Below are 25,309 nucleotides of genomic sequence, written 5' to 3'. Positions count from 1 at the left end.
TCATTAAATCTCCTCTCTGTTCTCAGACAACTGAATGAATATACTTCAGTGTACAGTGTTACAGTATAAAGTTTGGCTACATATGAATGTAATAATGTGTTACAATTAAACACTCATATCAACATCAAATCATTTGTCTTCATGCTCTCAGCACGTTTATCCTAAATGAAATGCTTTTGCTTTGTTTGCTTCCACAATCACAAACACATTTCCGATGACCCCGTGAAGGCACCAGAGCACAGCACTGCCTCACTCAAGTTGCGCTCAGGTCGACGCTTGGTGCGTGCCTGGTTGGGTCCGTCCACCAGAGGGCACATCCCGGGGAAGCCCCAATCCAAACTCTCCAGTCTCCTCCTCGTACCATGAGCTCAATCGGTCCGGGACAGACCAGGGAAGATGGCTGCCACTGACCATTCCCGGTCCGAAGCAGCCAAACAGCGACGGCAGGACCAGCTGCAGAGATGGCAGGGCTCGGAGACGGACTGTACGAAAACCGAGGCCCGAGAACTCGCAGGCGGCTCGGGTCCACGGAAAGTCCGCTTCGCCCAAGGAGCCGTGTTCATGGCTGCGTGTTCCGCCGGAGATCGGGAGGAGGTGGCAGCTCTTCTGAGGCAGGGAGCTGACATAAACCACGCGAATATAGACGGTCTGACTGCGCTTCATCAGGTAATCATAAAAAGTAATTTTCCCACAAGTTGCCACGGTGTTTTGATTTCTCCCCACAGTTCTTGAAGTTTGTCAAAACTAGTTGATGCCACGACTAGACCATATAAAGGAGTGGAGATGCAGCTTCAACTTACTGCAAAGAATAATAACACTATTGGTAGTCTAAAGTCCACCTAAGAAGAGAATTTGAGTTTTATTTTCCACATACGCTTTTGTATCTTTCTGGGCAGTGTTTTGGTGACACCGTCAAACTAGTAATTTAAGCATCATGAGTCACTCTAAATTATCCAACAAAAGGCACACAATGGTTCACTTCAGAGAGGAGGACTGCAGCCTCTTTTACTCCAGACAGAAGACCCCCTCACTCTGCTCAGTGCATGCTTAAAGACATCACCATATATGATCAACAGGTTGTGGTTCTCTACAGCTATTCATGCTCAAGAAATTCTGAAAAAAATTGCATTAACTGGAGCAGTATTAGTGTTTACTGCTGTTATTTGGATCATAATATAACTATTTTCTCCAGCAATTATGACACTACGTTATTTACGTTCTTGCACTTCTAGTTTTGCTGTTTTCTTATAGTGAAGTTGCTTGTTGAATAATATGTATGTATTTATTCATTGTATATTAACTGTTCTATTCTTGTGATTTACGAGGTTAGTCAACTCATTAAATCCACTTGATGTGCCTAGATTTGGTCAGTGCATGTATCACACCATCACCCACTGTGGTCCCTCTCCTGTCCTCCATCAATTCTCTCCTGTTGCTCACCGGTCTCCAGGCAACCAAATTAAATATAGGCGCACACTCTTAAAAACTTTCCATCCTCTCCATCCAAAGCCTTTTCTGTCTTGTGTATGACTTCCACTCACTCTTGCCCCCTCTCTATCATTTTGCCAGCACTCGGACATTTGGGATTTGGGGATGAAAAAATGGAAAAATTCCTCGAACAACACAAGCTTCTGTTGTTGATTTCGACAATGACTCACTTGAGTGTTGCGACTGGAGTGCTCTGCTGGGTGGCTGTGTGCCCCATTCATTCACTGTGGAGCACCACTTGTTGGTGGTCAATGTCACTTTGGACTTGTGCGCAGGTTTTCATTCCACTTTTCACCCTAAAACAGTGTGCTGTTGAGGTGTACTGCGTGTCAGACTACCTGTCCAGTGATCTGATTTTACGGAGGAGGTGGAGACTTGGAGCAGCTTTGTTACTATTTAACCCAAAAGCAAAGCCTCTTAAGAGGTGGCTTAAGAGGCGCATGATGGCCATCTACTACTGACTGTCACCGATGGCTTTTCCTGTGTTGTATCAGTACACAAGAACTATAACATTAACGGGGTTAGGGTTTATAAAACAAGATAATATTTTGTCATGCTACACACACCAGTCACTATTAATTATTTAAATGTTGATTCTTACAGGAATTGGTTCTTATCACGCCTACCATTGCAGTGCTTTGTAGTGTTACCAGATTCCAGGAAGACTCCTTTTTAGATTACAGTATCTGAAAATGTTCCATTTATTTCATACTTATTAGTCAGTCAAAATGGTGGTGGTAAAAATGGAAGCCTAATTAGAAGTGCTAATGTTGTAAAATTAATATCAGTCTTATCATAGTAGATAAGGATAATGTTATATTTCATCACGAACAAAGATCACTTTAGGATGCAGACTATTATACTGTACAAGACTGCATACTCGAGTTGAGACTATATTAGGATAGTCACATCAATCACCTAAAGTTCAGTGAAATATGAACCAAACCCTCAGATCACACCATGAGGTCCTCATGAGATTTATCTTGGTCTTGTGCTGGATCACATTGAGAATCAAGATTCACCATGCCTCAGGAAATGCAGCTAGAAAGACGCACTGTTTCACTTGTGCAGCAAATAATAGTTTAGGAAAGTGCTTATTATGGTTTTGTTGCTTTTGAATAAGTGATTACATGCATACACAGAAATCACTGTTTACGGGTCCGTCTGTATTTTTTTATAGCTGTTCTTCAAACAACTTCTTAAAGAGCAACAACGTTTACATTTTTTTTAATTTAGAAAAGGAGTTGGTTCTTTTGTTGTGTGTTGTTTGATGTTATTTCTAGAAAAAAATAACAGCTCTTGCTCACTGTCTTGTGTTGTATACTTCACTAGGCCTGCATAGATGAAAATGCAGAGATGGTGCAGTTCCTGGTTGAGAGCGGCAGTGACGTGAACCGAGGGGACAACGAGGGTTGGACTCCTCTACATGCTGCAGCCTCGTGCGGCTTTGTCCAGATCGTCAAGTGAGTGGGAACCATTGCCTCAGTACCAGATTTGAGGATTTTGGGAACACTGCATTGTAAGTTATTAAACTTGTTTTTTATTAGATATCTAATAGAGCATGGGGCTAATGTCGGTGCAGTGAACAGTGAAGGGGAGCTTCCACTGGATGTAGCTACTGAAGATGCTATGGAGAGACTCCTCAAATCTGAAATCAAGAAACAAGGTTAGATATTTGCAAACTGTATCTACTATTATAACACACCCCTTTCATTGCCTCATACTGGTTATATTTTTGTGTTTCCTCAAATCTAAATAAATTCACAGGGTTCCATCAGCAAGACAAGTATCAGCCACTTAATTAAAATTTGCAAAGAGTCTGCTGTGACTCCACATAAAACAAGCAGAAAATAAACATATTAAGCGTAACCATATCAAGAAAGCTGTAAATCTTCTATATACAGAATAGCCATTAGAGCTGCACTTTAACCATGCTCTCTGCAGTGTGACCTGGTGAAACAAATCAAATTACACTTAAATAACCTAAACTAAAAAAAAAATGTATTACTTTACAGGGGTAGATGTAGATCAAGCTCGAAAACAAGAGGAAAGAATCATGCTTCAAGATGCCATGGCTGTGATGTCTGGTGGAGGCACGCTCACACCACACCACAACACCAGGGCTACTGCTTTGCATGTTGCAGCAGCTAAAGGATACATTGAAGTTCTCAAGTAAGCATTAAATTCCATCATGAGTAGCTGTGCAGATTCAACATTGTAGTATTCAGTATTTTCTTTGCGCTACTTGTCTATTTCAGAAGTGTTTACATTGTTCATCAAAAACATACCTGGAGTGTTTTATTTCATTTACACGTTTAACACACAAACCCTGCATATTTAGGCTCATCTCAAACAGAAAACATTCTGTTCCACCTTGTGATGACTTGTGGTAATACAGGAAGTGCTCCACTGGGTTTTTAACCTCACTACACCTTCACTAAAATCATTTGGATAACTTCAGTCCTGGAATTGCCAGTCTCAGCTGAACAAAACATAAAGGGTATCTCTTGAGTCATGACATCACAATGCGAAACAGAGCATTTTGAGCTTCAGAGACAGACTTATAATAAAAGGTTGTACAAACGTGTGAATGAAACAAAACACAACTTCGGGTATGTTTCTGAGGAGGTACCAACATTAGAATGTGACTAAAAGTTCACATGAGTAAATTTTGTGTAATATTGGACCTTTAATAAAAAATGACCCAGGAAGGAAAACACAAAAATGTTGTTACAACATTTTGTTATTCCAGAGTTATGACATCAAGTTGTACTATAACAAGTATATATTTTAATGAGCTTTTATTTTATGTTTCTCTCAGAGTGCTGCTTCAGTGTGGTGTGGATGTGGACTGCCGTGACATAGACGGATGGACACCTCTCCATGCAGCCGCGCACTGGGGACAGGAGGAGGTGTGCACTTTGCTCGCTGATCACATGTGTGATATGGGAGCCGTCAACAATGTGGTGAGGAGATAAGAATAACCTTACAGCAATAAAAGACTGCATATGAAAACAAGTTGAGTAATTGCTTATAAAACTCCTTATAGGGCCAAACTGCTCTAGATGTTGCTGATGAGAACCTTGTAGACACTTTGGAGGAGCTTCAGAAAAAGCAAAATGCGGTACGGGTGCCTTGACACTGCTCAATTCTCCTCTGTTGAATAACCTGATCTGACTGATAGTGTTGTGACTGTAACCGTTCACTGGCTTTATGCTATGTTTATATTCTTGTGCAGTTACGCAGTGAGAAAGAGAAACAAACTCCAGTTATAGAGACCAGTCCTCAGATCGCCATGGTACCAAACCGAACTCGAAGGTTAGTGCCAGCGTGTGTTTACAGGCTTGTATTTGTCTGTGTTCTCTGTAGTCCCTGTAGTCCATGTCACTGTGTGTGGATATGATGTCTCTCAGTGATTTGCCATGACTACTGTATAAGGCAAAAGCTAAAGATCCGGATGTGTATTCATCCCAAATGCTGTTTAAAACATAGATTACTTTATTTTAGGTAGCCATATCTTTTTAAATTGCTCTGCAAATCAATTATTATAGTTAAAATTGCTGTAGTTTAATCTGTTTAGATCAATATGTTTGTTTCTTTCCAATGAAGTTGAGAAAGAATAGGTTACAGTACATGGCATCATAGCAAGTGACATATTGTCCCATGCACTGATTGGTTTATTGCTGCTTGCTGTAATTGGCTGAGCACCCTGACTGATCAACCCCCTGCATGCACCTGTCGTCCTGCTCCACCCTGGCCCCACCCTGCAGGACCTCTATCTCCCGTATGAGCAGTAAGGAGAAGATCTGTCTCCACGAGCGTGAGAAGCACCCCCCTCCTGCGTTACAGAGCAGCCCAGCTGAGGAAGAGGAAGAGGAGGGCCAAACGGGACAGGGTCAAACTCAGAGCCAAACCAAAGCCTCCAGCAGCTCTAGCTCCGAAGAGGAGAGTGAATCTGAGAGTGATGCGGAGTCAGGTGACTAAAATATTTTTCATTATTCTGGAGTCAACGTACTGGTTTTTATGGTTTTAGTCATGTTCAACAATTTCTGTTCTTCTCACATTTGCAGAGAAAGCTAAGAATCGTGAAATCATCAACAACTTGAACAACAAGCGTAATACCACAGGACTGCTTTCTACCTCAACAAGTGCTGCTGTTAAGAAGGTAATAGCCAAATTAAGGAAGTGAACTGTTTAAATAAAAGTGTATTATTTCATTTCTCTACTGTGTGAAACAGGAAACCAGTAAGGCACCATCCACTGAGGCCCCAGGCTCCTGGAGGACCTCCCTAAGAAAGGCGGGCAGCTCAGTGACCCTTGGTTCAGCCGGTCTGTCAGAGTCCAGCCAGGAGCGCCCCACAGAGACTGCATTAGGAATGACCCGCTCTGCGTCCAGCCCCCGCCTCAGCTCTGAAGCTGACAACAAGGTGCAAACGCTCACATGATTCAAGAAAGCATGCAACCATGAAACCACCGTTTCAGTAGTGGATAAAGGTTTCTTTTAGTGTCCCAATTGCTGATGATCTGCCTTGCAGGAGCCGAGGCTGGCCCGCGTACCACCCATTACAACGCGGAGGCTCTTCAGTATACCTGACAGCAGTCCTGACAACTCCAACAGGTGGGCTTATGCTCTGAATGCTACTGCTGTGAAACCAGGATCTGTTTTTTTCTGACTCTCTGCCGATGTGTTGTCACCCTGCCTCTCTCTCTCTCTCTCTCTCTCTCTCTCTCTCAGCTGGCTCAGTCGTAGCTCTTCTTACACCCGGCGCCTTCACAGTCAGTCTGGCAGTGAGCTCAGTAGTTCCAACCCTTCCTTGCCTCACAGGTCAGTCACGCTGCCCACTCCCAGCCTTCTGTTTGTTTGCTTGTGTGTTTGTGTGATTTTTTTCTTCGGCTTCACTCTGCACATTCCCCACATGAGTGATTACTAACTACTTATGTCTTTGTGGCAATAGAAAAAGACAGAAATGTCAGAGTCCATGTGTCTTGTTTGTAGTGCATCTTACGGAAAGAGACTGGACGAATCCACTGTAACCTCAGCCAGTTTAGGGACAAGCTCTTCTGGTCTCAGTCGACCCAATAGTGTTTTAGCCCAGAGGTAATTTTGAATTATAGTTCCTGTTTTTGCTTAAATAAACAAATCTGATATTATTCTGTTTTATCTTTTGTTTCTCATTAGACTTCCTCAGGAACAGTCAGAAAAGAAGGATCAGCCTGCTGCAGTCACAACAACTAATTCTGGCATCATGATCACAGGCGAACCCGAAGCCAAGCAAAGGCGCAAGTCAGTAATTCATATGTGCATTGACTGTTGTCAGAGTTTAGAAAATAACTGCACTGCTACAAATAGTAAATATACTATGTAGTACTAGTCTTGCTTGAAAAGTTAAGTACTGTATTGCTTACCTTATATTATTATGTTTATATTTTTGCACGCTCAGAGAGATTTAAGGGTTTCTCTGAGAGTAAACCTTAAATTGGTTTAAAAAAAAAAAATCATTGCAGTCTATAATTATAAGAATTTCCAACTAGTACCTTGATTTGGGTGTATGCTTCTTTTATTATCTTAAATATGTTTAGAGGATGGAAACTTTTTTATGTGTAATAGCAGTTACATATTTAATTACATACTTATTAACTTATTAAACTACTTAAAAACTACTTATTAACCACCATATTTAAAAATGTATTGACTGCTATGATTTGTCATATGTTATTGGAAATTTGATTGATACATTTGAAAATAGTTTTGGTTAAAGTGTAAGAGATGTAGATTATAGCAGATTCTTTCTCAGACTGGTGGTATGTGAGGTGGTATTTGGACTGCTCTTCACTTTGTGGGTTTGCCTAAACTGAAGCACTTTTTTTGTCCTCCTCTGGATAATTTCTCGTTTAGAACAACAGTAGAAATGATGTAGCCAAGTTTTAGACCTGGAATAGTCCTGTTATAGATCTTATTTAGACCTGGTGGTATTTAGAGAGCCAAAATTTCTTTGGTGTTACTTGGTGTGAAAAGTTTGAGAGCCTCTGTTTTATGCTGAAGAATTCTATATTTTAACTGTGTAGGTCCTATCTGACTCCTGTGCGGGATGAAGAGGCAGAGGCTCAAAGAAAGGCCCGATCCCGACACGCAAGGCAGTCCCGCCGCTCCACTCAGGTTAATATTATTTCCTTAATCCAAAATGAATCACCATCAATTATTTTATTGTTTTATTATTTCAAGTGTTTAACACTTTGTCTGCAGGGTGTAACACTTACAGATCTACAAGAAGCAGAAAAGACCATGAAGACCAAAACTGAAAATAAAGTGAGGGAGAAGAAGGAGGAAGATGAGAAAGAGAAGGAGAAAGAGAAAGAGAAAGAGAAGGACACTAAACTGAAGAAGGGAGATGAAGGGGTGAGAGCTGTATTTTAAAGTTACAAGCGATTTGGATTTTGGCTGCTCTTTTGCGTGAAGTCAGGGATGTCACTGAATGGGTGTTATTGGATTTTTATAGGAAGTGAGTTGGAGGTCTCGTATTGCCAGTCTACAGAAGTCCGACCTCCTGGGCCTCACACAGCCTGCCGGTACAGCGCGGACTCAGGCTACGGACAGGAGAGGTACATGGCATAACTTCCCCTTTTAAACACCGGAGTTTAAATGATATCCTTAAATGACTGCTTTCTGGCTCTCTTCCAGATGTTGAGGCCAGTATAGGGGGAGAGAGTGAGACAGAGCGATGGGCGAGAGAGCGAAGGGAGAGACGACAAGCCCGGGCCAGAAGGAAGGCACAGAGGACCGGAGAGGTGAGTGAAACAAGAGCTTTAATTATAGGGAGATTATTGTTGCTATTATAAAAGCTTTTACCTATACAATTATTTCCCTTTTATTGTGAATAGAGTGATGACAACGAGCCAAGTGGAGAGGAGGAGTTAACAGGCAGTGGGCTGGATCCACAGGTTGATTGTTTTTGGAGTCTCAAATGTAATGATCTCAGATGGGGGTGGGGGGTCTTTAATCTATTATGGATTTATTTTTCTGTTTGAAATTAATCAATCTTGAACTTGATGTGACCAAGTAATTTTATCTTGGCATATTTATCCAACAACATAAAATCTGCAAAAACTAGTTCATTGGTCCCTATAATGCTATAATGCTGTGATTTGAACTTCAGCAATATGTGTTCTAGAGATGGTCATCTTACTTGTTTTTGTCTCTTTTTTTTTAAAAGGCCGGCCAACACTTGAGCTCCAGGTATGACTGTAGTCTTTGACCACTGTGATTAATCATTCAAATAACTGCTTCAGTCTTTGTGATAGTGAAGTTTTCTTATCTTTATTCTTAGGTCAAATGTGTCCTGTAATGACACAGGAGGAAATTCAGAGACTAAAGATTATAAAAAGGTGAGCACTGAAAGTTTTAGGTTTAATTTAGTCGTTGTAGATCTTCCATTTTCTGAAAAGTAAAGTAAACATGAAATCTACCCTTTTCTTTGGTTGAAAACACATATAATAATAAATTGCCATCCAGATGGTGATCTCAATCCGCACCTGTAGCTTAGCATTGTCCACTTGACTGATAAAGACCTATTTAGACTTATTAGACATTTATTAGCAGGTTCATTAAGGCAAACAAACTGTAGCTGTAAACCAAGGTTTCAAGAATATTGAAAGAATTGTTAACACTGATTTCATTTTGACAGTTATTTGAAGAATTGTCCAGAGAAAATAGTCAACTACAATCACAACTGCAGGACACTCAGAGGATTGTTAATCAGACTCGGTTGGACTTGGAAAAAGCGACGCAGGTACCATTAACCAAATATTTACACTTAATACAAATGTTCACTTAATGAATGATGAATAATGAATTAATGAAAACATCTTTGATCAGTTTTGTCTGTAATAATATTTGCTTTACCCCTTCTTGTCTCACAGAGGCAGGAGCGCTTCACAGACTGCTCAGCCCTGCTGGAGATGGAGAGAAAGGTAATGATCAAGAGATGATTTTGTGATAGTCACGTGTTGTAGCTGCTTTGCTTCACTATTGCCACCTGTGCTGTTTTGAATGTCTTTTCTTCACTCACTGATTCCACTTCACTGTTTTGATCTCTGTTCCCAACACTTTGTCTTCCTGCCTGCCTTTTAACGCCCTAAGGATCGGAGGATGCTGGAGAGGAGGATGGCGGAGTTGGAGGAGGAGCTAAAGGTAAGCACACATTGCATGTTCTCTGCCTGAACTGCTTTGCTTTGACTTATGCATAGGTGAGTGGTGTGTCATTACTTATGTATAGACTAAGGTATAAAACATCTTTGACTAGTGAATAAGTGCTTCAAACATTTGGTGGCTTCTCTACACTACAAAAATAAGATTTTTATTTGTCAGAAATCTGATCAGAAAAACAAATACAAACATAATTTTATTGCAGTTCTAATACAATATTTCACCATATATTATCACCTCTGGACTATTTTGAAGAAGATATTAAAAAATTCCAAGTTTTAGTTATTAATTTCACTGACTCATATACTGTGTATTTTTGTTTTTATAGTTTATTCTCTTGGGTAATTAGTGTATAAAATATGTTCAATTTGCATCATGTTTATATTTTCAACATTGTTTATTTAATTTAAAGGTTAGAGGTACCTTGTAAAGATTCTAAACAGACTGAAGTTTACATATCTGATGTCATTCACATTCTGTTTGTGCAATCTCAGAATGTAATCCAATGTATCATTATAATTCACTGCCTCAAATATTTTTTTGAGGTGGTGCTGAAGTGTGTTTCAAAGTTTACCTTTTTTCCTTCAGGTTCTTGTTGATCTGAGAGCAGACAACCAGCGTCTTAAGGATGAAAATGGAGCACTGATCCGTGTCATCAGCAAACTCTCCAAATAGACTTCCAGAGAGAGAGAGCGAGACATAAAGAGCAGGGACTCCCGCCCCCCCTCCCCTTCCCATCCACACATTCCTCCCAATGCCAAAGACAGACCGAGGGAAGAAGATCGCACAACTGTCCTGACCATAGCACCAGCAGATTGTTATGCCCCATCACCATAGTCCCAAACAGCTGGAGGGCTCTGTGTGCCTTAATGTTGTTTGTCACAGAAGATTTGTGGCTATAGCTTAAGCCCTCACAATAGCATGAAGACGACAGCCAAACTCCCATGGCTGGTGCAACACAGATCACAACATTAAGCATCTGTGTGTCTGGGGAACACTAACATGCACTACATTCCTATAAGTGCATCAGGATTTCCTCGATGCACATTCCATGAGCACACAAGGCCCCACGGTCTTTATAGCTCCCACTTAATATTTACGTTTTTGAACACTGTCACCTTCACAAGTTTATTGCTCACTGTGTTAAGCCCCCTTAAAATGTGTTGTCAAGCAGTTAACGTTTTGTCATTCTTCGAAAAGCTACAACACTTCAGGTCTGACGACTCAGAAACATCCGGCGGAAGTTTGTCGTTTCCACATTCAAGTGTTTTTGAACCCACCTACCTCTCCACCTAAGCACTTCCCCACCTATTTTTTTTTTATTATTATTAGTTCTGTGACACACTCCATGTTCTTAAAAAGACAGCAGAACCAAGTCATTGGAATATAGCACTTTACTCTGCAAAGTAATACAAGATCTGTGAGGTTTTGCAAGTTCACCAGTTAAATTATTATTTTGGAGCACCGTTTTCCTTTTTAACAGAGGAAAGGTTATGGCATGTTTGAAGGTCAAAGGTTATTGCACATTTCTACACATTGCTGTTACAAATGCAACAAATGGTTTTAATATTTGCCATGGACAAAAATATTTTCATAGTTTTCATGGACAATTGCTCTTTCTCACAAATGAGCGAGGTCTTGTATATTGAATGTCTTAAAATATTAGTCTTGAATAATACCCTTCAGAAATAAAAATAAAAAACATAGCCTTCTTCACGTTTGTTTTCTAATATATTTAATGAATGTCAGCACCATAATAAAAAAAAGTGTGTTTGTAGCCCCTGTCTGTTTCTTCTCAGCAGAGGTTTGCCACCTGAGGGCATACATTATTGAGCTTATATTAGTGATATTTTAAATGTCTTGATCCTTTTACGGACTGGTTGGTGGGATGTTCTGTCGACGGCTGCCCATATGTATTCTATCAGGAGAAACTGAACAGCTGCAGTGCTTTCAGTGCTTGTGAGTGGAGGAAACAGCTCCACAGATGTATTTACCATTTGTTTGGACTGTTGAAGTAATCTACTGCTACTCCCCAGTGGATGCTACATCATGCAAGAATTGGCCAACCAGTAGACAGTATTACAGCCAACACTTTTCTAAAAGAAAACAGGGGGTCTTTACAGTTTGAACTCTTATTAACAGTGGACATCTATGTGTCTTGTGTGAGTGTGGAGATGGACCACTGCAGAAGCGCTGACAACAAGCAGAGCTCCTAATAAGGAAGGGCCGGCTGGCGGAGGCTCTCTCTGTAAATATCTCTTAGGTCTGAGAAAGACAGAGGCATGGAGCTGGGGAGGAAGAGGGAAGCGGATGGATTGCAGCCTTATATGGACAAAGCACTGCTTTTCCCAGGGTTTGTGGCTCTGACCCCCGGCATGACGCCAGAATGGACACAAATAGCTCCTTTGCACCACCATGCGGTACAAATAAGTAAGTGCGATTGGATGTTATTTAGTTAATTTAGAGAGAGGGCATTAGCTTTGAGAGAAACAAATCTTGTATTGACCTAAAAGGGTTTGGACAGCATGTGGACAAATTGCCATTGACACATTGTTCCCTGTTTTACCTTGTTTGTATTGGTGTAATAGGCTATTAGATATCATATTGTAGATAATATCTTACCTTTGTGGGGCCACTTAAGCTTATCTAGATTTAGATCCAAGTGCAAGTAAACTCCTACGCGTTATCCATGTCATATTTTCCCAAAGACCACAAAAGTCAGTCCAGATTTTCCATGCAGCTCGTAGTATACGTTCTGGTCTCCTCCTTCCTCGGACTCCTGCCACCATTCTCTTAGTTGGGTATGTTTTGTCCGCTTTTTGCTTCAGTAAACAGCATTTACCGTGGCATAATGTAAATGCAAAGATGTCAGATGACCTAAAAAGCTTTATGGATTTAACACTTTGAACTTTGAGGAGTTTTGTATTTTCTATCTGCATTCCTTTGATGCTCCTCCCTCTTTACGCAAAAGTAAAACATTAAGACTATACAATTTATTTGGTAGTTGAAGTAATTTTAAATAGTTGTAGTTATAAGTGCAATTTAAGTGTAGTAAATAGCTAGTAATGCCTATGATTTTAGAGTTGGTATAAGTTAATAAGAAAATAAGTTTTTGAACTGTGAGCAAGTTTTGATGTTGAGTAACTTGATACTTGTCTTGTGACACTTATATTCCAAGTACAAGGCTGGTATTTCTGTGCATCTATGCGAAGTGAGCATGTATATAGGAGTTCAGTACAAAGAAAGCAACCAGCTGTTTTTAACTTTTTTTTAAACAGGTCTAAGACATGGCAACTGAATCTTCAGAGGCCGATGATCCATACATTTTCTGCACTGACACTTTACCCAGTGATGCCCGCTACCTTCCCCCTTTGGCCAATGGACTCTTGGGGTGGAAGGTGTATAATAATGTCATGCATATGGGTGGCATTTACAATGGCGAAGGTGGGCGCTGTCACAGAGCAGACATACCCTGTCCTCTGGCTGTCAAGATGGACACTGTGGAGCCTGGGAATCACTCCTACTGCCTGAACACAAACACAGGTAAATTAGTCTGTAGTTTGTTTAGACCCCTTTTACTCAGACCAAGTCAGATCTGTGGATGCCTGTTTTTCTAGGTATTTTTGAGCTATAAAACCATCTGTAATTAAATAAATGTAGGGTAAAGCTGTTTAATGTCATTCTGTGGAACATTCCAGGCAGAGCAATGACATCCATAGCAACAAGTAGGTGATGGATCCCCAACCAAAACGTTGCATAGTGCACCTTTAATCTTGGCATGTAGACATGTTTGGGTCGTATTTGTTTTACGCTCGTACAACTGATTTAGTCCAGTTCACGAATCAATTGCAATACCACTATTATGATTATTAAACCATTATTGTGAACTGCCATTTTGACTTCTGTATGTTTCTGTTCTAGGTATTTTTACACACACTCTGAGCACAGCCAGAGTGATAGCCTCTCAGTCACTGTACTCACACCGATACTACAGTAAACTGATGGTAATGGAGATCATGCTGGTACGACAAGGTACAAATGAGGAACCAGTCACAGTGGATCTGCTCACAAACTTTAAACCTCTGAGCAAAGACATTGTTTTTGAGACTGGCCCAGATTATAAAAGTGGCAAGTAAGTATGAAGCACACCAAACTGGGGAAACTTCATGATCATTCACCTAAAATGCAGCTCCAAATGCAATAAGCTGCCAATGAAATCTCTCATTCGCTGAGCTTCCTTCTCTAGACTTCCTACAGAATCACTATTTATTGATAGATACTGCCCTCTGGAGACCGAGAGAACAGAGTGACCAAGAGTTTTGAAGATGGATTGACTCAAGAACTTAGATGTCACAATTTAGCTTTTATATAACTTTAAAAAAGAAACTTCTCCTACTATAAATTTGCAATTTCGATAAAAAAGAAAGTTTACTTGATAATCTGCTTTGCTTGCAAAATTGTCTGTGTTAATTGCTTTACTTCTCATAGTTTTATTTCTTTCTTTCTTTCTTTATTTATTTGACTGGGACAGAGCATGTTAATGGACATGAATGTAAACACACCGGATTGTAGCCTAAGACTAATTTCCATCTGTTGTCCCAAAGGGCTAGGGTCACAGGGGGCCAGACACTAAAATATTGCACACTCCACTCATTACCTTCATAATATTCATAACGTTCTGACTGATTAGTGTTTCTTGTAAGGAACAGAAAACCATCTCCTGATTATTAAACTGTGTGTCATTTATTTCTCTTAGGCACATCTTCGGACATACAACTGCAGCAGAGTATCCCGGAGGGTCCTGTCCTACTGTGCACCTTATCTGGACAGATATACCTGTAACTCTGACACTTAATGCAGGACAAAGCCAGGCTCGCTGGGGATTCATCCTAATTGTGGCTGACAGTCAGCAAAGTGCTGAATCCAACTATGATAAGGGCCTCTCTCTAATGGCGGGTGGAAGTTTACGCTCATCACATGAACAGGCCTGGAAGGAACTGTGGCTGCAAAGCAAGATAGATGTAGTGGGTTCAGAGATCCTGTGCAAAGCCCTAATTGGCTGTATGTTCTACCTACTCAGTGCCTTTCCATCCATTCATGATACAACCAGCTCCTTCGGGGGAGTCAGTCCTGGTGGTCTGTCCAACGGGGGCGATGGGCAGGACTACTGGGGCCATGTTTTCTGGGATCAGGTAAGATATTGATCACATCTTATTTCTGTTCTGTTCTTAGAAGGGAACTGAAATGTAGGATATTGCCCTGTTTTTATTACCTTCATAACAGTGCTCTACTTGCATGTACTGACCGTTAGTTTTGTTTTTTTAGCACTTCAAATAAAATGCCCATGATCGTCTTAGTGACGACATCTGTTATTTTATTATCATACAAAAATAAAGCTAGGGAAGGCTGTTGGGGAATATTGCTGAAAGTACAGCTTTTGAGGGGACTCTATAAAGTAATTCAGCAGTGTTAAGCATTTCCTTATCTATTTAGCCTAGAGTTGCTAGGAGAAAGAGCTTTTACCATCTATGGGCCTTTGGTAAGATATAGCATATAACCCAAGCAAGGATTTTTTGTTATTGTGTTATGAATAGTTAACCACTCTGATTAGACATTAGTTAGTTAGTGTCCAATATAATTATAACTAGAAAAGCACTCAGAGAGCGCAGACCTCCGTCAAGGACTACCCCCATTTTTTATATAAATTGCGATAAAATCAGTCTTCTGGATCAGATCCGGATCAGCCTTTGGAATATGAAAGAGGATCCCATTGTCCATCCCTGAGTCAAATTTCATGGGGTTTGGTCAATAATTAACCGAGATATTGAGAAACAAAATTTTTGGCCCCATTTACTACAATGTTAACTAAAATTTCAAAGTGATCCAGAATCCAGGATTTCTTCTGGATCACCCCCAAAATGAAATTCTGCCTTTTCACATTTCCAACGAATCCTGAAAATTTCATCAAGATCGGTCCATAACTTTTTGAGTTATGTTGCTAACAGACAGACAAACAAACAAACAAACAGACAAATGCCGGCAAAAACATAACCTCCTTGGTGGAGGTAATTATGTATGCAACTTACACTGTCTTCTTGAAACAGGACATTTGGATGTATCCTGGTATTGCCCTCTTCTACCCCACACTAGCCAGATCTGTGCTTGAGTACAGAGTGAGAACAATAGATGGTGCAAGAGACAATGCGCAAAGACAAGGCTACAAGGTATGATCACCTGACAAAGCTAAAGCCTGAAAATTACATTATACATCTAGGAGTAAACTACCATCATGTAACACAGTAATAATTGCTTGTATTATGTAGTAAGCTAGTTTGGGCAGTCTTTATTTTGTACTAGTAGACTAAATCTGTTATTTATATTGTTTGTAACTCAAATTTCTAAACTTAATTCATTGATTAATTGGTAGTGGTTTGTGGTGCACTATTCTTGCAAACGTGTGACAGAGCAAATGCATTGTTATTTTATATTTCATGCATTTTACGCCTTCAAAACCATTTTTTGAGCACATACATATCTTTATCTTAATAAAAATCTAACTCTTGTACAGGGACTAAAGTTTCCATGGGAGAGTGCTGTGTCTGGCAGAGAGGTCTGTCCTGAAGATATTTATGGACAGCAGGAGATTCATATCAATGGAGACGTCACCCTGGCTTTTCAGCATTATCTTTATCTGACTGAGGTATAAATGGTTTCATATATTCACAAGTTGTTGTTTTTTTTCCGAGGACTATTTAGCTTTCAAAAAAATAGGCATCTGATATTCTTTCCAAGTGTGTGGCCATGTGTTAACTCAACCCTTTGTCCCAGGATATATCCATGTTCACAGAAGGTCAGGGCAGCCAGGTTGTTTGGGGCGTGGCCGATTATTGGGTGTCTAGAGTTACAATGAGCCCACAGGATCACAAGTATCACATTTTAGGTAAGCTGAAAAGACTGTACATGCCTCTGTGGCTGACGCAATTTTGTACTATACATATTATTATTGTACACACACTTTACACACTTTTTCATTTCCAGGTGTTATGCCTCCAGATGAGTATTACTACAATGTTAACAACTCAGTGTACACAAATATAGTGGCCAAACTAAGGTGATGGATTAAGAAAACCAAAACAATGTCTGTAGGTGTATATTACTAATGTTAATTGCTTCATTGGGTAGTCTGGAATTTGCGACTGAACTAGCAGACCTTCTTGATAAACCTGCACCAAAGGAATGGAAAGAAGTGTCGGAAAACTTAAAAATACCTTTTGATGAAGAATTTAACTACCACCCTGAGTATGATGGCTATGTCAGAGGTATTATCTTTGACATTATAAATGGCTAAATTTATTTATCTATGATTCATGATAGTACTTTTCCACAGGTGCTCCAGTAAAGCAGGCAGATACAGTTATGTTAGGTTATCCTCTTGGATTCGCTATGTCTACAGAGATCAGAAAAAATGACCTTCTGGCATATGAACCCGTTACAGACCCACACGGTCCAGCCATGACATGGGTAAATAAACATAATAGTAACATATTCAGTGTATAATGTATAATTGCAGATATACTGATTATTGTCCATATCGAAAGCAGCTGTGTACATCTTTGTACACATTACATTTTGTTATGTCTTGCAGAGTATGTTTGCAATAGGCTGGTTGGAACTTGGAGAGGCAGAAAGAGCTCAAAATTTGCTTACAAAGTGCTTCAACAACATCCAGGGTCCATTCCAGGTTAATTTAGGTTCATGACTAACATATCCCAAATCAAAATCCCAGATATATATGGTATTCTTCACTCTCCCTATAGGTCTGGAGTGAATCATCGGATGGCTCTGGTGCCGTCAATTTTCTCACCGGCATGGGAGGCTTTCTTCAGGCTGTGCTATTTGGTTATACTGGTTTTAGGTTAGTATCTCTGTTAGTTACTTGTGTAAACTGAATGAGAATGATTTCATACTGTACAACTAAACCATGTTGTATTTAGAGTTCAAAAGGAATATCTTTGCTTCAATCCCCTTCTACCAAATGAGATTTCTGAGTTGTGCATCCGTGGTGTGAACTACCTTGGCAATCAGCTTGATTGGATGCTGAGGAAAGAAGAAATTTCCATAATTTTAAGAGGAAGCCAGTGCTCTGAAGATAATGCAGCTAAAAGCTACAATCTACAGGTTATTCTGAAGAGTTCAGGGTCTAAAATCCCCCTCACACCAGGTTTTGCACTATTTCTTTTATTTTTTATCAGTTTATTGTTCTGTTGGAAATAACTTTTTTGTTTGTTTGTTTGTTTGTTTGTTTGTGTAGGTCAGCCTGTGACATTTTCAAGGGAGCCTGGTTACATTTGTAAATTAGAATCAAATTTGTCATGTTGGCCTTTCTGAAAACTGTTGGCTTGAGCGATTCAAATTTCTTCCTAATGCTATCTGAGTGATTTCCTTGAACAATAACAATAAAAAACAAGGGTTTTTGTCAAGTGTGGCTAGACTTTTGTACTTTGTTTATTGCCGAAATTATGGCTATGGTTAAAACGTTTATGTTACTGAAGTGTCTGTTTTTGTCTTATAAGTTTACCATTTTCAGAACCAAAACAAGTCTAGCCATGTTCCTGATGAAAATGGGCGGGTCAGTGAATATCCTACCAGCGAATGGTTGGTTTATTTAAACTTGCGTAGCATTCAAGCCTAACCCAGCCGTTCCCGGGTGTGTTTCATTCATTCATTTTGGTGTTCCGTTTGTATCGTGTCAATGAAGAGCAGGATAAAGCACCGCCTCCTCAGAATAAGTTATCAGTAAATCGAGCACACTACGTAACGTCAGCGGGCGACCGCTCTGGATTGGCTGTGTGAGTTTTAAACGCGTCAAACGGTTTCCGCGGGCACTGAGCTGTGTGCTGTGTCCTGTGTCCTGTGTCCTGGGTCCTGGGTTTTGGGTTCTAGGTTCTAGGTTGTGCTGTTGTCTGGCACGCTTTTTTTTTTAAGTATTTACACATGATCTGAAAGGACGTTTTTATTGAGATCGTTTTTATGTCAGGATGCGACGTAAGCTGTTTTAATTGACAGAGGAACGTTTACTTGGAAATATTTGGAAGTCGACTAACCATGGTAAATCTTTTTATATTGTCTTGCAGTATTAGCTCTAAGCTAGTCTCAAAGCCATCGCTTCGTTGAGTTATAACATAAACATTGCAATGTTAGTAGTGACAAATTGAGGATATACCACAACTATATGACAACATGCACATAGTTGTTTTCTCGTTGCATCGAGTTAAAGCTAAGCTAATATTTGATTTTATGATACCGTTGGGATGAAAGCCATTTGTTTCCTGGGAGATACAAGCCCTTCATAGGGATTCAATTCTTATTCTTACGAATAAGACCCGTTTAATGTAGAGTTTTACTCAGTTTTGACAGCAAGATCGTAATGTGCAAGTCTGGAGTATGAAACGTAAATCGGACACAACGTTTTTTTTATGCCGTGTTCACTTTCCTGTCCTGAACTGTACAAGCTGCTGTATTAAAAGCCTAGAACTCCTTCATTCATAGTGATTCATTCACTATTCCACTTGTTAATAGATTTCACATGTGATTGCATGCAAGTGTTGATTTTATTTAAATTCATTTCAGTAAAATAGCATTAATACATTTATCTCAAACACTAGTTGTAGTATGAAACTTCTATCAATGTCTTGTGTTTTAAACTAACACTAAACATTAGTTGCAACTTTGAGATTCACATTTGGACTGCTGATCATCTAATATTATTCAATGCCCCTTTAACAGTGATTTTTGTTTTGTTTCCAGGCTGTGACCATGAACTCAGTGGTTTCTCCTGTTCAGTCTTTGATGCAGATGTTTGAGGGCAAAGCCCAAGCTTTTATCAATGAAATTGACAATGTTCATATTGTATGGCTTGAAGAGATTCAACAAGAGGCCAATCGTATGTTCACAAGGTTAGCTTTATTCTGTGGAGGATTTTGTCTGTTATATACCTTTGCTTCTATTACCAATGTTTTTTGTTGTTTTTTACAGAGATTTTAATGCCGAGCCAGAGCTCATGCCAAAAACGCCCTCACAGAAAAAGAATACGCGCAGGAAACGTGTATCTTTAGGGCGACAGGAAGATGGCCAAGCCAGAAGAAGGTTTTCGAAAGGTCGACGCAGCAATCTCCGTGGATCCTCATCAAGTGCTTTGAACTGTATTTCTGAGGAGGAAACGGCTTCTCAGGCTTCTACCTTAAAGACAGAAAATACTCGTCCAAAACGGGCTACTCGCAAAAAGCAAACAAAGGTCGATGAAGAGGAAGGAAGCCAGAGTTGTCATAGCAGCCCTAAATCTGAGGAGATTGTCAGTGTGAAAGCAGAGGTGATAGAAATCCTGGATGAGGATGAAGTTCAGGATCAGAAAAGTGCAGGTGTCAAAGAGGAGAAACCCAGCAACACAGAATCTCCCAAAAGTATTCCTTCTCCAGCGTTAGTTGTTTCCATTTCTCCAGCTGAGCGCCGGTCCGCTGAGTTGGCTGTGAAAGCAGTGACCTCTCCTGGACATACAGCTGCAGAAACAGAAGTGACAGAGCAAAATGCAAACAACAAATCCCGCAGAAGTTCAGTGCGGCATTCGCTCAAACTCCGTCACTCTTTGGCTGGACTGAGACACAGTATGACCCAGGAATCTGTCAGGCGCGCTTCACGAAGATCCATGCTTAAAAGAAAAGTGTCTCGCATGGGCAATTCTGCATGTGGCAGCAATGTTGGTAAGTCCATATTTCCATACTGGTGTAAAAAACAAACAAAAAAATGTGTTAAATCTTTCACAATTTGTAGATGACTCCTGTATGGATTCAGTTGATGAAGAGGCTGAGGCGTAAGTAACATTTCCTTAATGACTGGTTTGTATCTGATTTAAAAAAAAAAAAAAGAATAACTCTTTCCCTATTTTTTGCTATGGTACAGACTGGCAACATCTGCACCCATAGAGCATGCTGCTGATTCTGTACCTGAACAACCAGAAGAAATCTCTGAGGAAGAAACGGTTTGTATTTTAATTGCTTGTTTTTTTTATATTTTTTACCAGCTTTTTCCTAAAGCTCTGATCCTTTATTCAAATACAGGCTTGTGTGAACGAGACTGTACTCCCTCCAGTTAATCCTGTTGGACGTGTTACTCGCTCCGTTGCTGCCCATTCTCCTAAACTGGCACCTCAACCACTATTTGCAGTTAAAATAAATACTCCAGACAAGCATCCAGGTATAAACACATTTCTTGGCAAAAAATATAAAGTAGTGAAGTAGTGGGCTTAATTTGTGCCTACTAAACTTTTTGTTTCAGTTACTGCAGAGAAGCAAACCTCTCAATCAGGTCGCCGGTAAGTGATCAATACTTGAAATGAAAATCCCAATTTAAACATTAAAATGTGAAAAGCCTTGTTTATTTTCTAGCTCGAGTATTAAAAGGAAAGCTCCAGATGTGGAAGAAAGTCCATCAAAGAGAGCCTCCCCTCCCAAGAAGAGCCAAAGTGTAAGAAAAGCACGCCATCTTTGTGTAACAACACTGTAATTACACATTTGCAAATACACATGTGTAATACTGTTGTAACTTGTCTTTGTAGGCAATCAGGCCACACATGAAATCCTTCCTCCACACTGTTCAGAAGAATCAGATGTTAATGATGACACCAACTTCTCTTGGGCGGTCGACTGTTCTCAAGTCCTTCATTAAACATACCACTCCTCTAAGAATGGATCAAAAGGTGATTTAAACTTTTATTTTGAAAGCTGTGTGTTAGGTGATCAATTTGAACTAATGAACTATATTTTCCTGTTGGCTTTATTGATGAGCACATGTTACATCAGCCTGTTAAATAACACTGATATACGAATAGCTTGATGTTTTAAACTCAGACAATTTATCCAGTGAAAGACAACCTGAAATGTATGAAGTGATGGTGCTTATTAATATGCACATCCGTCTTTTCTTTGTCTCCTCTCTTAGACGAGCAGTAGTATAGTGGTAAGTGATAGTTCAGTCTCTCCTTGTCTGTAGGGTTATAACAAATGTCCTAACATGTCTATAGCATGTCCGACCAAAAACAAAAAAAACAATATGGCTTTATCCAAATCACTAATGATCTGCACCTAATAGTCTAATAGTGTGGGTTTGGTTCTCTTATACACGCATTGCACTAGATTACAACTTCTGTTATGTAACCCTATAAATGTGTGGGCTTTGTTTTCTTTACTCTTGGTTGTGCACTGATGTCACTTAGACAACACAAATCCTTCATCCCATCCATAATTTTGAAGCATTTTTGTCACAACACAAGCAGGTAAGATTTTTGATTCATTCATTTGCACCCTTTAATTTTCTTACAGACGAAGGAACGCTACAAACTGGAAGCCCTTAAAAAGAAACAGGAGCAAGAAATTGAAAGAATGAAGAAGATGGAGGAGGAGAAAAAGAAAAAACAGGAGGAACTCAAAAAGTTTGTACTGAGTGGTCATGGTTCAAAGATATATTTAATTTCAGTGCTAGTGGTAGCTAATGTGTTCATAATTACAGAAAGAGGGATGAACGACTGAAGCGAGTTTTTGAAGCTAAAGTCAAAGAAGAGCAAAAAGAGGAGGAGAAGAAAAAGAAGATTGAGCAAAAGATGGCTCAGATTGATGAGAAGGTGAATAAAAGAAGTGTCAATCATCAACTGAGAGTGGCCAAATTTACTACAAGAAATTAACATAAATTTTTGGGGTGTGTAGCGTGTGGCAGATGAAAAGAAGAAAAGGGTGGCCCTGAAACGCCAAGAGGAGTTGGAGCTTAAAAAAAAACTGGAGGAGGAGGCTAGAAAGAAGAAGCTTCAGCAGGTAAGGAAATCCAAAATGGTGAATTGTGTTAACAGTTGCTAAGCCTGATGGGTGGTGCCGATTTTATTTTCTAACTGTAATTGACAGATTTTACATACAGTCTATGTTCTGATTTTGTCTGTAGGAAGAAGAGAAGCGGCAGCAAGAATTGGTGGCCAAAAAGAAAGCTGAGGAGGAGGAGAAGGCTCAGAAACTGGCCGAAGCCCGTCGAGCTCTGGAGCTAAAGCGAGAGCAGGAGCGAGAGAGAGAGCTGGAGAAGGAGCGAGAAAGACTGGCTGCTATTGAAAGGTGCGTAGTCAGAGGACTATTTGGGCTACGCTTGTACGTGGATCTGAACCAGATCATCTTTTGTATAACGATAATTGTCTTTAGGGAAAGACTTGAGAGAGAGAAGGCTCTTGCACTGCAACGTGAGCTGGAGCGGGCTGCGAGAGAAAAAGAGAGGAGAGAGCTAGAGGAGAAGAGGAAGGCACTTGAGGAAAAACGGAAACTGGTAAAACATTAAGACAATTCACTTGAAGATTTAGTTGAAGTTGTACTCATTTTGTAAAATATTTTTCCTATAGCAGGAGCAGCAACTGAGGTTAGCAGCTGAAGAGAAAGCTGCTAAAGAAAAACAAGCTGCTGAAAAGCAGGTTTGTGAAAAGTATATTCTATATGAATGTTACGTTGTTTTTTCTTTCACTGACTAAAACACACTCCTCTCCTTTGCTATGTCCAGGCTGCAGCTGCTCTTAATGTCACAGTGGATATTGAGGTAGGACATAGTATTTTGATTTTTTTTAGTGTTTCTTTAGCAGGCACAACTTTGCTGTATATCTTTTTCGTAGCCTGGCAATGCATCAGACTTTATAGGTGTATATACTTGCTAGATGCTCCTTCATAAAGTTTTGATATCTGGTGGGCATACATGATCCTGTGAGGTAGTGAATAGAGTATGTCCTACATATTAATTTGCCTAAATACCCCGTAATGAACATGCCACATTTCTGAATCTGTTTTCTGAGTTTTTTTTTGTTTTTTTTTTTTTTTTTTTTAAATCCCACTTTGAAACTATTCAATCAATGCAGGACCAGGAACAGAAATGATCCATCTGTTTTTCAAGCTTGCCCTTTGATTTGTTTATACACTACATCATTGAAAATGTTCATACCTTTGTTGGCCAGCAATTAGCCAAGCATTTAGCTGTAGCTACTGTATTTCTCTTCTCTGGAGCCTCTTTGTGTGCTGGTTCAAAGCCCAGATGACGTTGTGAGGTTTAATTGTATGACCCCATGTTTTGTAATTCCTGAAAGTGACATGATCTGTAACTACTTTTCTTGTCAGAGATCTGTAGACAAAGGAGGAGGAGCACTCAATCAAACTTTAGATATTGATGTAAGTGTTTGAGATATTTCCAGAAAATCTGGTGTCACAAGGAAGCATTTCTGGGGTTTAAAAGGCTTTCGCTGCTGTAAAGCTCTATCACTATCTAACACTTGGTGATGATACATAAATTTTACTTCCCAAAAGAAGTAGAAGAGCACTTATCAAATCTCAAAGCTGAAAGAAGACTGAGTAGTAGTGTGTTTGTGTATATCCAATTAGATTTAGTCCTTTGTTTGAATGCAATATCCCAGAAGTTTAATAATGCAAATTTTGATGTGTTCCTTTTAAAGCTTAGCACTGTATATTTCACTTTGGATTGTTTCTGTCAACACAAAAATTATAATAATGTTTTGTTTGTTTTTTCCCCTCAGCGTTCTGTAATGAGCACACCTGTTGGCAAAGGGGCAGGAGGGGATAGACTCAATGTGACTGTGGATATTGAGGTTTGTGAATGTGATGCAATGCTTTTTTTTTTTTAATATATGAGCTTTTCTGTGTCTGAAGTCCTTTTATGTTTTATTCCTCATTACAGAGATCTCCTCAGTCATACTCTATCACTCCAAAGGGTGGGAACAAGATTCCATCCAAAAACCCCGAGGATTATGGCATGGACCAAAACAGTGACGACTCCACAGATGATGAATCTGCACCAAGAAAACCTATTCCATCCTGGGCTGAAGGTAGTACTGTTTAACAAAAAAATTATTTAAGTTGTAAAAATAAATGTTATGAAAGAACATATCTGAGAAGATGTTTTTTTTTTTTGTTGTTTTTTAAGGACATAACCTTCAGATTTTTATCAAGAAGCAATATTTCAACCCTCCAAATTTGGATGCCTTCTTTGGAAAAATTGAACCACCAAATCTTGAAAACATCTTTTACAAGAACAAGCCCCGCTATATGAAACGCACCAGTTCTGCTGTGTGGCACTCACCTCCAGTTGGGGGCAAATAGCGTCTGTATGGTGATAGACTTTTACTGCTGTATAAAGTTGATTTTTATGTCCAATAAAGTCTTGTTTGTTCTTTGTAGTTGTAATGACAGTTTGAAATATTGTAACCTATGTATGATAATATCATGGACTTATGGAGAAGGGTTAGCTGCTTTTTGTGAACCATCAGAATCTTTCTTGAATCACAAGGGGTGATGTGACAAGTTATGGGAGAGTGCGTTGTAAAAATGACACTGCATCTACAATAAGCGTGATTTTGACTGGTTTTAGTTTCTTGGAAAAATAAGACACAGAAAAGCAGTTGAATAAATTAATTACATTTTCAGATGAGTGGTTTATTTGCTCCATTTACGTTATGTCATGTGTAACTTAAATTGGACAGAAAGGTCCAAATCGAAAGGATTAGGGTGTCTTCATATCTGAAGGCTAATATAGTTA

The 25,309-nt window shown here is 39.6% G+C and overlaps 3 protein-coding genes across 10 annotated transcripts; all 3 read left to right on the top strand.

Annotated features, from left to right (window-relative positions):
* The first annotated feature begins 375 nt into the window (after window positions 1-375).
* Window positions 376-11,437, top strand: zmp:0000001167 (protein phosphatase 1 regulatory subunit 12A). Of its 4 annotated transcripts, none has more exons than XM_055155687.1 (25): window positions 376-666; window positions 2,821-2,951; window positions 3,036-3,154; window positions 3,504-3,660; window positions 4,310-4,454; window positions 4,538-4,612; window positions 4,727-4,806; window positions 5,283-5,464; window positions 5,559-5,653; window positions 5,727-5,915; window positions 6,024-6,106; window positions 6,224-6,313; window positions 6,485-6,586; window positions 6,668-6,772; window positions 7,555-7,645; window positions 7,733-7,885; window positions 7,986-8,088; window positions 8,168-8,274; window positions 8,368-8,427; window positions 8,700-8,722; window positions 8,814-8,871; window positions 9,171-9,275; window positions 9,406-9,456; window positions 9,626-9,676; window positions 10,280-11,437. In XM_055155687.1, exons 1-25 carry the CDS (start codon window positions 397-399, stop codon window positions 10,364-10,366), a joined length of 2,712 nt encoding a protein of 903 aa, XP_055011662.1. In that variant the 5' UTR covers window positions 376-396; the 3' UTR covers window positions 10,367-11,437. The 4 variants fall into 4 exon arrangements, with proteins under 4 accessions (XP_055011662.1, XP_020790484.1, XP_055011663.1 ...); XM_020934825.2 differs by having other exon boundaries at window positions 5,259-5,464; XM_055155688.1 differs by lacking the exon at window positions 9,626-9,676 and having other exon boundaries at window positions 5,259-5,464.
* Window positions 11,438-12,418: 981 nt separating this feature from the next.
* Window positions 12,419-18,171, top strand: pgghg (protein-glucosylgalactosylhydroxylysine glucosidase). Of its 2 annotated transcripts, none has more exons than XM_020935222.2 (14): window positions 12,419-12,492; window positions 12,970-13,234; window positions 13,613-13,823; window positions 14,448-14,883; window positions 15,796-15,915; window positions 16,260-16,391; window positions 16,520-16,631; window positions 16,730-16,802; window positions 16,874-17,010; window positions 17,079-17,212; window positions 17,337-17,432; window positions 17,509-17,606; window positions 17,686-17,912; window positions 18,003-18,171. In XM_020935222.2, exons 2-14 carry the CDS (start codon window positions 12,979-12,981, stop codon window positions 18,077-18,079), a joined length of 2,109 nt encoding a protein of 702 aa, XP_020790881.2. In that variant the 5' UTR covers window positions 12,419-12,492; window positions 12,970-12,978; the 3' UTR covers window positions 18,080-18,171. The 2 variants fall into 2 exon arrangements, with proteins under 2 accessions (XP_020790881.2, XP_020790882.2); XM_020935223.2 differs by lacking the exon at window positions 12,419-12,492 and adding an exon at window positions 12,515-12,661.
* Window positions 18,172-18,563: 392 nt separating this feature from the next.
* incenp (inner centromere protein) lies at window positions 18,564-25,196 on the top strand. 4 transcript variants are annotated; one of them, XM_055155165.1, is made up of 21 exons: window positions 18,564-18,799; window positions 19,499-19,647; window positions 19,727-20,448; window positions 20,519-20,558; window positions 20,648-20,726; window positions 20,806-20,941; window positions 21,023-21,059; window positions 21,133-21,211; window positions 21,303-21,443; window positions 21,686-21,703; window positions 22,066-22,175; window positions 22,253-22,364; window positions 22,447-22,551; window positions 22,676-22,839; window positions 22,924-23,044; window positions 23,118-23,186; window positions 23,273-23,308; window positions 23,878-23,928; window positions 24,291-24,362; window positions 24,452-24,599; window positions 24,698-25,196. In XM_055155165.1, exons 1-21 carry the CDS (start codon window positions 18,797-18,799, stop codon window positions 24,871-24,873), a joined length of 2,568 nt encoding a protein of 855 aa, XP_055011140.1. In that variant the 5' UTR covers window positions 18,564-18,796; the 3' UTR covers window positions 24,874-25,196. The 4 variants fall into 4 exon arrangements, with proteins under 4 accessions (XP_055011140.1, XP_055011141.1, XP_055011142.1 ...); XM_055155166.1 differs by lacking the exon at window positions 21,686-21,703; XM_055155167.1 differs by lacking the exon at window positions 23,878-23,928.
* Window positions 25,197-25,309: the final 113 nt, after the last annotated feature.

Source organism: Boleophthalmus pectinirostris, unplaced genomic scaffold (genome assembly GCF_026225935.1).
Source record: "Boleophthalmus pectinirostris isolate CB_2022bp ecotype Guang Dong unplaced genomic scaffold, ASM2622593v1 HiC_scaffold_2, whole genome shotgun sequence".
Classification (NCBI taxonomy): domain Eukaryota; kingdom Metazoa; phylum Chordata; class Actinopteri; order Gobiiformes; family Gobiidae; genus Boleophthalmus; species Boleophthalmus pectinirostris.
Note: the sequence above shows the minus strand (reverse complement) of the source record. Positions and strands in the feature narration are given on the sequence as shown.

Bases quoted from the DNA above. Each gene is read 5' to 3' on its own strand.
- zmp:0000001167 (XM_020934825.2), top strand. From the start codon at position 397: ATGGCTGCCACTGACCATTCCCGGTCCGAAGCAGCCAAACAGCGACGG. The intron at 667-2,820 runs GTAATCATAAAA...ATACTTCACTAG, and splicing joins GTCTGACTGCGCTTCATCAG to GCCTGCATAGATGAAAATGC. The intron at 9,457-9,625 runs GTAATGATCAAG...TAACGCCCTAAG, and splicing joins TGCTGGAGATGGAGAGAAAG to GATCGGAGGATGCTGGAGAG.
- pgghg (XM_020935222.2), top strand. From the start codon at position 12,979: ATGGCAACTGAATCTTCAGAGGCCGATGATCCATACATTTTCTGCACT. The intron at 13,235-13,612 runs GTAAATTAGTCT...TTTCTGTTCTAG, and splicing joins CTGCCTGAACACAAACACAG to GTATTTTTACACACACTCTG. The intron at 14,884-15,795 runs GTAAGATATTGA...TTCTTGAAACAG, and splicing joins GCCATGTTTTCTGGGATCAG to GACATTTGGATGTATCCTGG.
- incenp (XM_055155165.1), top strand. The intron at 23,187-23,272 runs GTTTGTGAAAAG...TGCTATGTCCAG, and splicing joins AACAAGCTGCTGAAAAGCAG to GCTGCAGCTGCTCTTAATGT. The intron at 24,600-24,697 runs GTAGTACTGTTT...TTGTTTTTTAAG, and splicing joins TATTCCATCCTGGGCTGAAG to GACATAACCTTCAGATTTTT.